Genomic DNA, 13,477 nt, shown 5'->3' on the forward strand with positions numbered 1-13,477 from the left:
ATTCTCCCTACATAAATGAAATTCTACGGTCGGAATAGACTTTGTAGCTTAGTGGGGGATGCCCTTTTCTCTTCCCTACAACCTCTCTCCCACAGAAGAGACGTTGCGAGTCTGTCTTTGTTTATCGTTATTTCCATGGCAAGTGCTCGTCTGAGCTCTAATTTCTGGTCCCCACTCACCAATCTTTTATGAAAAACACCGATCTAGCTGAAACCAGTGTCAATAATTTTCCCCACTCCTTATCTGTGCCTAAATCAAAATGTAGATTCCATGAACAAAGCTTCTTTCTTAGAACTGCACACCTGTGGAACTCTTTTCCGTATGCCTGTTTCCCACCTGACTACAACTTGGATGTCTTCAAGTCCAACATAAACAAATTCCTGATGAACTGCCCCTTTAAGTAGGACGCTTTATCAAATATCCAATACTAACGATTACTACTATATTATCCCATTGATTACTGTACACACAATAATCCTTATCCCTGAGTGGCTTCCGGGCTTTGATAAGTGGTGACTACCTTGTAAAAAAAAAGATTTAATTTTTATGGAGCAACTTTGGTTTTTTACGCCCACGATGTTGGGTTTTATTTTCCTTCCCCTGGCGTTTTCCGTTTGTCCAGTCAAATAATTTTATCCGTGAGATAAAAATTAGGTTAAAAAAAATTCAGTTGAATAAATTGTGATGCAATGGAGATGCAAGCCGAAAAGACTTTTTTTTCCCCAGGCTTTATTCGACTGAATTTTACAACGACAAATATGGAAAGAGGCCAGGAATACGTATTAATAAAATAAAAAAAAGAGAAAGTATTTAAATAAGAAAAGAAAGAAAAAGGCGAACGGCAAGATCACGTGAGAGGATGAAAATAAAGAGAAAGTCATGTAAAGATGAGGAACACTATTAATAAACAAACTTTATTTGTTATCTTTGTTAGTAGCGTCAGTACAAGAGAGAAGCGGGTAAATAGGTTGAAGTGTTCTTGTGTAAAGATAGAATTAATATCATGTCAGCTGGTTGAAGAAGAGAACAGTTCAGTTCTGTTTACACGTGTTTACAGGTAGTAGTTGTCGAGACGGAGGAAGCCGATTAAACGAGAAAGAAAAGAAAATGTATTCAGTGTGTTCACATGTTGTTGTGGGATCATGTGAGTTGTATGTTCTTTAGCATGAAAAAGAATGTTCGGTTAGGTACAGCACGTGGAAATAAATGTGAGTTTGAAAAGAGCCATAGCTAGCTCATAGCACTCACATTAAGCCCCAGGTGAAGTCTGCTCCCAGGCATGATCAGGTTGAAAGAGGATTAAAGGTTTGTGATTTCGCCTTTTATATACTCGGTCATGTGACTGAGAGCTGGCTTGTGATTGGACAAGCCAGGGAGAAATAGATTTCAAATCTCAAAGTCGTGAGTAGTAGTCTCTGCCTATATTGTAGCGGGTGTTGGCTGCAACAGTTACTTTGATAAGAAAGTTATTAATAATCAAATTTAAAGCTAAAAAAGATTGGTTTAAAAAATTTAGATTTTTTTCAATGAAAATTCAGTACACAACATAATTTTGCTTTGCTCTTTTTCTGAATAATTCTTTCATATAAATTATAAAAGAACAGATGTCAATTCACTTGCACATTTCTTTTTAATTTTGAAAACAATCTATAGTATAAATCTCATCTGTCTGTTTAAATGTATATATGTATGTATGTCTGCCTAAAACTGTCGACAGAGACCACAAATTTTCACAAGATTGATATCGTTTTGAAGCTCGACCCTTCAGATGACAAATATCAAAAAATTGGCTAAAAACATTAATTCCTTCACCCTCAACTGGGCACTTTTCTACAAGAAGAGGTCGCTTTTTTCGCCAATATTTTCAAAAGTCATCTCCTCTTTTTGATTGACTAGCATTAATTTAAATATTCGTCACTTCCGGTTTGGCGATGGACGCAACAGCAAAGACTTAACTTTTTTTTTTCACATTCTTTTTCTCCTTCGCAGTATGGGTTTGAGCCTGCCTGCCTGCCTATTACCACTTTTTTTTTTTTTTGCTCAACACACATTTACAAACACCCAGGCAACGCCGGGCACCCAGGCTAGTCTATAATAAAAAAGAATCTTACATTCTCCTCTCAATATGACTGTTTTTTTTGTTTTGTTTTTTTAAATTATAAAATAAAATAGTCAATATAAAACCATAAACAGATATGAAGTGAGCTGCTTGCCAGGCAAAACGACGAACAGCTCCTTAAAAATAATTTTTCATAAACATTAATAAAAAACAAATATTCAGAAAAATTCATGAAAATAAATAGTCAGACTGGGCTTATTAAAAGAAGTGTAATTTTATTTACCCTTTTGTGTATCACACTCATGTGGTTTCTTTTGTGTCCGTAGAAAAGAAAGAAATCTTTACTGACTGGGTAAATGTTCTCTTTTTTTGGCGTAAAGTCGAAAAGAAAAGATAAATTAAATATTCTTCTTTGCGATTTTCGAGTGAAAAGTGGCGTGGAAAGGTAAGAAGAATGTTTTTTTGGTTTCATTATGAGAACTGGCATAGCGTGTTAAGCTCCAATAATACAATATATATATATATATATATATATAAATTTAAAAAAAAAATATATATGTGTGTGTATATATATATATGTGTGTATATATATATATGTATATATATATGTATATATGTATATATATGCATATATATATGTATATATATGTACATATATATGTATATATATATATGTATATATATATGTATATGTATATATATATATGTATATATATGTATATATGTATATATATGTATATATGTATATATATGCATATATGTATATATATGTATATATGTATATATATGTATATATGTATATATGTATATATATGTATATGTATATATACATATATATATGCATATATATATATACATATATATATGTATATATATATACATATATATATATATATATGTATATATATACATATATATATATATGTATATATATACATATATATATATATATGTATATATATATATATATACATATATATATATATACCTATATATATATATACATATATATATATATACCTATTTACTATGCCTCCCCACGGGACAGAGTTAGACACCAGGGTCGTTTTTTAACGTGGAGACAAGGTACAAAAATAAAAATTGTCTCAGTCGTGAAGGATTTCTCCTCCACCGAAAGAGAACAAGAAATAGAAGTGCAGCAATGCAGCATCTGAAGAACAGATACTACACTTTGATCTTGTCCCGAAGGCCAAGATATATATATATATATATATATATATATACATATATATATATATACATATATATATATATATATATATATATATATATATATATATATATATATATATATATATATATATATATATGTGTGTATATATATATAAATATGTATATATTTATTTATTTTCTAAATTTCGTTTTTATCTTCTAAGGGAAATAACTCGCACAGTATAGTTGTAGGGAGCGATTATTATTTCGTACTTTACGTATTATAAAATATGCTTGACTTTTTTATTTTTAACAATCCATCATTAATATAATTTACTAATACATGCGTATACACCTGCGTGCGTATATATGATAAAGCTATAAAATATACATTTTAACAAAAATAATTGCAAATTTATTAATTTTTCTCTTAACGTTAAGAATTCAATAACAAATCCGTCCCTGGTCTTATTATTTTGCGCGAAGGTTTGTGAGTTTCATTTTTTTTGTTTTTATCGAGATTCTTTTAAAAAAAAAAAGTAATTTTCTATCTTTATCATGGATACTTTTAGTCAGTTAATTAATTAGTAAATATTAAATAAGTTAACTCAGAAACTGACTGTATTTCTGATGTAACCTTTTGGAAAATCCCAAACCGAACAAAAACTAGTTAAAGTTCAATTGTATCATAAAGACTGTTAGAATTTCTCTCTTTCATTTCGTTTGAATTTTCACCTAAAATGTTTTGATAAAATTATTATTATTATTATTATTATTATTATTATTATTATTATTATTATTATTATTATTTTTAATTTATGTTTTGTCCGTAAATATAATCTTAATTTACTTTTGAAAGTCTTTCAAATTGGATTTTGGTGCTTATCCAAAGTGGCACTTATGGCGACAATTAAAAGTAAATAAGAAAGTACAGAAACGAAGATGTCATATTCCAAAAATTACGTAATTTAATCAAGTATTTTTTTTTTATTCAAGCAAATCAAATCTTCTGAGCAAGCGAGGCGTATTGTTTTCGCCGGCCATGATGAAATCTGAAATAAATATCAACTCAAATCGGAGTAAAAACTTTTTTTTTTATTTATTTATTTATTAACAGCTCCGGCTCCGCTTTTCTCGGCCCCTATGTACTGTTCATAACTTTATGTGCATATGTATATATATATATATATATATATATATATATTAAAAGGTTTGATTCATGTCCAGGTAACCTACATCTTAAATTTACAGTGTTTAGACCCAAAATTGCCTGGGGAGTTTTTTCAACTTTGACCTCTTCTCTTAGCAGCCAAATTTTCGCCCAAAAACATGATTAAAAAGCTTGCTGCATGTCTGAATACTCTTTATGTAAAATTTCAAATGTTTAAACCCAAAATTGGCTGAATAGTTTGCTAGAGACCGCAAAGGTAAAATCTTTGGAACTTTGACTCCTTCCCAGCCAAATTTTCGGCTAAAAAACTATTAGAAAGCTTGCCCTATGTCTGAATACACTTTATGTAAAATTTCAAATGTTTAGACCAAAAATTGCTTGAGAGGTCAAATTTTTTAAAACTTTAACCTCAATTTTGACACCTTAACCTTTATTGTTTTGGGCTCAAATCAAATTAAAAAGTTTGATCCATGTCCAAGTAACCTACATCTCAAATTTCAAGTGTTTAGACCCAAAAGTTTGGTAGAGTTTGCAAAGGTCAAATCGTTGAACTTTGACCCCATGACAGCCAAATATCTGGCCGAAAACCGATGAAAAAAATTTCCCCAAATCTCAATACTCTTTATGTCGAATCTCGAGTCTGTAGACTGAAAATTGACAGAGTAATTTTGTAGGGAAATGTTCACACACACAGTTTCACTTTTATAGATATATAGATTTGCGGACTGTTATCCTCATCTTTATAGCTGTTGTTAGGGGGAGACAACTCAAATGAAAGTGTCAAGGTCCGTGACATATATTCGGTGGATTTCTAACAGTATTTTGTATATTTTTTTTAGTTTTAACTCATTTTCCGAACTTCACCTATTTGGGGTTATCGTGGCGCCATTTTTCTTCTTTGTACCAATCGATAGACACTGTATATTTTTCGACCTAATTAAACGTTTTAAAGTGAGTAAAACCACTAAAAACTTAGATAGGTAGAGGAGTAACTTATCTTGCCTTTACACTTACATTTGTTTATATGTTTGTTATATATTTGAACTTTTTTACCACTTTTTTGAATCTCTGTGGATTATAAAACGTACCCCAATATTGTTACATATAGTAAGTAGTAAGGTCCAGAAAACTGTCATAAGAATGCTCATGTCAGTCCACAATATGGTCTAATCAGAGATAGCGAAACATAATAAATGATCCCTTCCCTCTTGCCAAACTTTCACAAAAATACTCGACACTCTACAACCACTATCAACAATTCTCCCCACTCTCTATCTGTGCCTAAATCTAAACGCAAATTCCATGAACAAAGCTTCTTTCCTAGAACTACCTGTTTGCGAAACACTGTTCCACTGGCTAACTACAATATGGTAGTACTCAAGTCCAATGTAAACAAGTTCTTGTTGAGCTGTCTTAAATAATCCAAATTCTACCCAATCTGCGCCATTAACAATTATGACACTTTACATTCATTAACCCTTATCCTTGAGTAGCCTTTGAGCCTTGATAAGTTGTGACTTCCTTGTAAAAAAAAATGATAAATAACCTCTCTTTCTCTCTCTCTCTCTTTTTGATGCAACTGCACTATAATACTAATAGCTAAATTTGGAAATCGAAAAAATCAATTTACAAATAAAACAAATAGTATCTACTGACTTTGTGTCGATTTCGACTAAAAGCATTTTGATCAAGATCAAAGTGTAGTATCTGTTCTTCAGATGCTGCACTTCCATTTCTTGTTCTCTTTCGGTGAAGAAACAGTCCTTCACGACTGAGACAATTTTTAATTTTTGTACCTTTTCTCCACGTTAAAAAACGACCCTGGTGTCTAACTCTATCCCGTGGGGAGGCATTGTAAATAGTTACTTAATTGGCACTTCGAAAGTACTTAAATATTACAGCATTATTAAAAAAAAAAAAAAAACACACAAGTTTTCAATCTTTATCATAAAAAAACGTTGCCATATTTCTTTCGGAAGACATGGCATAATAATAAGGACAGTAACTCAGTTATGCTAAAAACAAGGCAAAAGCACAATTTATTTTTTTTAAATTGACTTCTTTTTTTTTTTTTTACAAGGAGGTCACCACTTATCAAGGCCTGGAAGCCACTCGGGGATACAGGCTATTGCGTGTACAGTAATCAATGGGACAATATCATAGTAATCGTTAATATTGGAGACCTGATAAAGTGTCTTACTTAAGGGGGCGGCTCATCAGGAACTTCTTCATGTTGAACTTGAAGACATCTGTTACGTTGCGCAGGATCCCAGGTTGGGAACAGTTGTAGTTAGTAGGTTTGTAACAAAAACGCAGTAGCCGTCAATTTCATTGATCGTCCGCTAGTGTAACTTGTTTACGACCCGAGCTAAACGGTTGTCATGGCAACTGCTAAGACAGCATGGTTATTTCCCCCTTGACCGGGCATTTTTCATTCGAGCTGACTTATCAATTGTCCAGCTTGTCATAACAACGCCGGTATCTGAAACAAAGTTTTGATATGCCATAACGATCAGGCGTAACTCAGAACATAAAGGAAAGACGTAAGTCACGATTGCTTTTTGTATAAAAATGTATTTTTAACTAAAGCCTTACATGCAGTTTATCAAATAGTTAATTTCTGCGGCTTGGCTTTCCTTTCATTGAGCGATCGGAGGGGGGGGGACGCGATTTCACTTCGACAATCGCACGTCCTTCGGCGGTCCTCAGACCTACTTCTGCTCTCTGACTCCAAAAATCATATCGTTATATTCACAGGATTTTTTTGTTCCCGTATTTTTCCACTATTACAATCTCCGCTGGCTTGCATTTGATTGGTTAATTCATTTATTGTCGATAATTGATTCTTCAATTCCCAGGCAAGTTTTAGCTTTGTTTACAAATGCATTGCTTGCATTTGACCCAGATCTCCAGTAACCCATTTTTTCTTAGTTGGGCGACTATCGTTTTTGTTTATTACACGTGTCTTTACAACACGTTCCAGCCTTGACCATAATTGTTTTTTCCAGGATATTCCAATCTTTCTTTGTTCTCGCAAAGGAATGTCCCATTCCAGCAAAATATGCGATCTCCCCCACAATCACTTTACTTTGTAAACAAAAAATTGTCGTCCGATTTTTCTGTTCACGCCGTAATTACTTTTGTCACTTTGTCTGGTGGACAATCGATATTCGATGCCCTCCTTTCGAGTTTCTTAAAAAGGTTTATTTTAACCGTTATGTATCGGATGGTCCCAGATATCCATTACATAACACATCCAAGTTGTAGTCAGGTGGGAAACAGGCAAACGGAAGAGAGCTCCACAGGCGCGCACCTCCAGGAAGGAAGCTTTGTCCATGGAATCCACGGCCCGATCCAGGCACAAACAAAGAGTGGGGAAAAATCACCAACAGTCCTATAGTTACAGGCTATTGTTACACACTATTTACCTCCCCTTGAAACTCTCTCATGTTTTTTAGTCAGGCATTTTATTTTTGCTAATTTTCGTCAAAAAATGTTTTCTTTAATAATTATTTTTGTGCCTGATTGTTTTTCATAATTTTTTAATATATTCATCAGTGTAACATGACAGGTAGAAACCGTTTGTTTGTCTTGAAATTCAAATTTCAAAAAGTTTTGAATTCTGCTATGATAATGTACTTGCACCCTGTTTTTAGAATCCATTTTGTTTTTCTTTTTCTTTCTACTCAGATTTTCATTTTTATTCCTGTTTTTATATTTGAAGGATCGGCTTTTTATTTCAGATCTTGTTCTCATCTTGGGTGTTACTCTAACGATGTTGCAGCTGATGTACTTTCCAGCCCTCGCTAGGCGTATTTTGTCCGACTCGTGGGAATCTGCACGGGACTTCAAACATCGGATATGCTAGTGAGATTTGAATAACTGTTACAACAGATCGTACTTTTCATAGCAAATAAGTCTGTTCATGGAAAGTCCATTTGACACATGCGGTAATAAGATGAGTTCTTGTTGTGAAAGTTGGAAAATCTGAGATTGGAGCTCAGTCGAGCACTTTACATGGAAATAATGAGGGAATAGAGAAGGACTAGGTGTAGCTCTTCAACCTCTCCGCAAAAACAACCTGCAAAAACTAATGTTGTTATCTCCCCTGATGGTGACCACTTGTGAATTTTACGTTCCTTAAGAATTTCCTCCGTTGAAGGAAGCCAGATCAATCCACACAACGTAAATGCCGCAATATGAAATACATTGGATATTTTATCAAATTTGAATAACGTTGGTAATTGGTTTTTCTTTTTATATCAGTGAACGTGACCGAAGTTTGCACATTCGCATTCTGTTTTGGCCTCGTTTAAATACAATTAAAATCTTTACACGGATCTTTAAAAATACAAACATTTGGTCTTCATCCTCTTCTCGCATCTTCATCCCAGAACTCGCGTAACAAAAAAAAAGTGAGATAACTTAGCCTGAAACAAAAAAGGAGTTAGCTCCCTTTGATAATTAGTTCTATCGTCCTAAAAACTACTATTTTGTCATATAAAAAAAAAACATGTCTTGAGAAAATAGACCTCCAACTAAAATATATTGGATATTTTACCAAATTTGAATAACGTTTACAACTGGCCTTCATTTTTTATAGAAAAGAACTCGGCATAGTTTGTGCGTTCACTTTTACCTTCAATCTTTCTTCATGTTTTACTTAAATTCGATTAAAACCTTGCTTAAATCTGATTAAAATCTTTATAGACTTCTATATCTTATGATAATCTTAATAAATCTTTGTCCTGTTCTCACATCTCCACTCTAGAACTCAAATAGCAAAGGAAAACGAGAAACAGAAAAGGAGTTATCCCCCTTTAATAGTTCTATTGGCTTATCTAATCTTTGGTAATCATAAAAAAAAAACACTTTTTTTAATTTTTTTTTTATTACATGTTCACCCCAAACAAGGCGCATTGCCACTTTGATGTAGGGGGCTACTATCAGGGACATAAGCTACAGGGGTACTATGTGGGGAGTTGGGCAGCAAGATGTCAGTTCACATTACACTTGAACTTCTGCATGTCAGTACAGCATGTCAGTACAGTTGGGGAAGCAGGAACCTGGAAGGGAATTCCAAAGTCTAGTGGTTCTGGGGAAAAAACTACTGGAGTAGAAGGCTCTCTTACATCCATGGAAAAAGACCTTCAATTATGCAGGTATAAGACGGAGCCAGGAGTTGATATTTTGTTTACATCGTCATTAAAGAAACTGGAGCTTGTTTTGTGTTCGTTATGGAAGCTACTCCAAAATTTTTGTTTTTACTTACTTTAACTACAAACAATGCATGTTACCACTTGGACATAAGGGACTACTAATTGGGACGATGCCTAAGAAAGATTAACAAGATATTGCTTTACGTGACATTTGAACTTCTGCATATATATCGAATATTTCCATTGCCAAGAACTCGACATAGTCTACATGTTCTTTTTCAGTTTTTGTCATCAGACTTTTAAATTTGCTTGAAACCTTGCCATTGGTCATAACACAAAACTTTTAAAACACAAACATTTGGTCTTCAGAAAAAAAAAAAAAGAAAAAAAAACAGTAAACGGTTTGTGTTTGGACGTAAAAATCTACTAATTGGTGCCATGCCTAAAAAAGATTGATAAGTTTTCGTTACATTTAAATTTCTGCATATCAGTACAATCAGGGAAGCAGGTAGCAGAAAGGGAATTCCAAAGTCTAGCTGTTCGAGGGAATGTCGCCAAATTTGGATAACTTTTGCAACTGTCTCTCTTTTTTTAGTGTCAAGAGCACAAACTTTTAAAATACGAACATTTGGTCTTCGTAAAAAAAAAAGCTAAATAAATAAAAAAATAAATTAAGAAAAAAAGATAAATAAATAAAAAAATAAATGAAGAAAAAAGATAAATAAATAAAAAAATAAATGAAGAAAAAAGATAAATAAATAAATGAAGAAAAAAAGATAAATAAATAAAAAAATAAATGAAGAAAAAAAGATAAATAAATAAAAAAATAAATGAAGAAAAAAAGATAAATAAATAAAAAAATAAATGAAGAAAAAAGATAAATAAATAAAAAAATAAATGAAGAAAAAAAGATAAATAAATAAAAAAATAAATGAAGAAAAAAGATAAATAAATAAAAAAATAAATGAAGAAAAAAAGATAAATAAATAAAAAAATAAATGAAGAAAAAAAGATAAATAAATAAAAAAATAAATGAAGAAAAAAAGATAAATAAATAAAAAAATAAATGAAGAAAAAAAGATAAATAAATAAAAAAAATAGACATTTTGTGTTTGGAAGTGTAACATCATCATGGAAACAGAACTGAATCCTCAGGATTTAAGGAAAAATATTTCCGACATTTTAACAAATCTCACCTTTGATCTGCATAACAAAGTGACACGCTCGACTGAGAACTTCATCTCTGGAAGAATCGAGCTGATCCAACAGATCCTTTTCAACTTAAAATCTACACTGGAACAATATGACAATGTGGATAAAACTTTGACAGACTTTCCGGATTTGTGTCATTTTTTGGGACGGCTCAATCAGATCAGTGTTTTAGCGCTAAACCCGACCCTTTCGATGCTGATAACCGAATGCACCCTGAAACTCTACGTCAAACAACCAACGACACACTTTGAACAGAAAGCAAAAAGTTGGGTTTTGTTTCAGATCAGAAATGCCATCTGTTTACCGCGCGAACAGGAGGTGCTGTTTGAACACGTCGGTAATACTTCGAATGTCACTTACCAGAAAGCCGTCGCGGTATTAAACCAACAAGTTACCGACCTTAAAAACAAAACAATGACATTCAACGGTTATTTGCTGCCTTGCGCGAGCAAAGTCCCGCAAAATGTTGACGATATTTGTCGGATGCTAATCTTTCTTATCTACAATAAAGACGAACATTTTTTAGCGTTAGTCGACACGTTCATGGATCTCTTTTCAATCCATTCCGATTCGGAGCCGATTGAAAAGTTTTTTAAGAAGATCACAGAGTTACAGACTTGTATATACACTGATAGTAATGATAACGACCATGGTTTGATTTTTCGCGGAGACGGTTCCGCGGAGGTAAATAAAGTGTGTCTAAATAAGAAAAGCTTGCTGAAGCTGTGGACGTCTTATTTACCGAGTCTTGAACAAGAAATCCTTGCCTTAATCACGCAGGCTATAAAAAAGTGGAATAACTGTGCGCCCACACAGCAAATTAAATCTTTAATCGAATCCAGACATCTTCCCCAATCTTGCGCGATGGACTATCAGCTATTTCATATGACAACAAAGATTCTTCATTCTCTTACCCAACCAGAGATTACCAGTCGTACATCAGGCCGACAAGCGGTATTGACGATCATTTCTCTATTCTATGACTCCGTCCATGAAAATTTATTAAAATCCTCCAGAACGGAAGAAACATTTTCACTCTCATCTCTCTATCCATCATGTTTAATGAATTTCGTAAAACATTTTCAAATTGTCTTTCCATGCCAAGATTTGGCCTCATCCCCTCTCTGCATAAAAAATCTAAGTTCTTGTATTCAAGACCTTTATAATGAGACGTGTGTAAAACAAACATCCGTCAAAGAAGTCTGGCTTTACACCCAGCACTTTACCTTAAAACTTTTACCATATCTTTACCAGCAGTTATTTATATTAGCGAAGAAGCATATCCCTGACTGTCTTTACCTACTTATCTGGTTCTACCAGCCCCTCTACGCTGGTAACCAGCAGGTTTTATCGACCCTGTCCGAAATAATTTCAAATATGAAAACTATATTTAAAAGCAACAACACTCAGGATCTTAAAGAAGGTCTTTCAAAACTGAATGCTTCTCGTACCGGAAATATTGATACTATCATAGAACCTTTAATCCGCTGTTTGGTCTTAACGTGTTTCATGACTGCAGATGAACACGACTTAAATTGGACGGATAGTGATCTCATGGAATTAGTATCCGGTTTTAAAAATCTGCAATCGCAGGCAATGTTCTTGTTATCTGCTCAGACTATTCTTCCATTAGATCAACCAAAGATGAGACATAATTATCTCCGCAGCATCAGCATTTGTCGAGAGAAGCTACAGTTGGAAAGTGACACAAATGATACGAATCCTGAAGTTCTTGTAAAATCCTTGCAAGCTTGTACAGAAATTATTAATGCTTATTCCCAATAAAAAAATGGTTGTTTAATCCAATTTCTTCCTCTCTGTGTCATATACCTAGAGATATATATATTAGTAATGGGACGATTCCAATATTTTTCCCAATTCCAATACAATTACTGATTCCATACCAAATTCGCAATTCCGATACAATTACTGATTCCATACTAAATTCGCAATTCCGATACAATTACCGATTCCGATTCTTTATAAATCTCTAAATGTTTACTTGTAAAAGTGTCTTTTGTCCTGATTACCGTAAAAACAGATCTTAAATGTGCCAATATTTTCCCAAACGTAAAGACACACTTGTGAGAGAGTGATCTAGAGATTTTAGTCTTACTAAAAGTTTTAATAACCAAGTATTTACTACAAACAGTGGAAGATGTTTCTTAAACCAAAATCAAATAAAAAAAAAGATAATTTAAGGAACCGGTCTTGGCATCAGAAAATAGGCTAAAATTTTTCTGATTCCGATGCCCCAAAAGCTCCAATTTTTCCGATTCCTGATTCCGATTAATCGTCCCAACACTAATATACATACCAGCGTTTCTAAGTAAGAATGCAAGATGGTGATAGTAATCTGTTCTTCTCGAATAATAAAAGGTCTCATTCACGTTTCGGTCGGTATAACCTCCAACTTTCTTCAGGTGTATCTTGTCGAACTCGGGAATGCTTCTGCCGAACTCGGAAATTTAGACGGAATCTCGAGCGGAACCCTTTATTTACTCCACGAGGGTAGCGTGCTCATGTTCTGCCAGTCATGACTGGATAGAGGTCCTAAGTAATTCGCAAATGTATATTTCGATTGCCTACACTGAGGATTGAACCTTCAACCTTCAGGAGAATATCACTTTTACAATTGATTTTTTCCAATATTCTAACCACTACCCACGGGTCATTGCGGACAATCCTCAGTGTGGGCGACCG

At 33.3% G+C, this 13,477-nt stretch overlaps 1 protein-coding gene across 2 annotated transcripts; it reads left to right on the forward strand.

Moving 5' to 3' along the window:
- Window positions 1-3,522: 3,522 nt before the first annotated feature.
- LOC145267021 (Fanconi anemia group C protein homolog) lies at window positions 3,523-12,580 on the forward strand. 2 transcript variants are annotated; one of them, XM_080122940.1, is made up of 2 exons: window positions 3,523-3,722; window positions 8,147-12,580. In XM_080122940.1, the coding sequence occupies exon 2, from the start codon at window positions 10,694-10,696 to the stop codon at window positions 12,557-12,559; it is 1,866 nt and encodes a 621-aa protein (XP_079979066.1). In that variant the 5' UTR covers window positions 3,523-3,722; window positions 8,147-10,693; the 3' UTR covers window positions 12,560-12,580. The 2 variants fall into 2 exon arrangements, with proteins under 2 accessions (XP_079979066.1, XP_079979065.1); XM_080122939.1 differs by having other exon boundaries at window positions 3,523-3,718.
- Window positions 12,581-13,477: the final 897 nt, after the last annotated feature.

The sequence above is a fragment of the Euprymna scolopes genome, chromosome 42 (assembly GCF_053919585.1).
Source record: "Euprymna scolopes isolate OS-2025 chromosome 42, ASM5391958v1, whole genome shotgun sequence".
NCBI classification, from domain to species: domain Eukaryota; kingdom Metazoa; phylum Mollusca; class Cephalopoda; order Sepiida; family Sepiolidae; genus Euprymna; species Euprymna scolopes.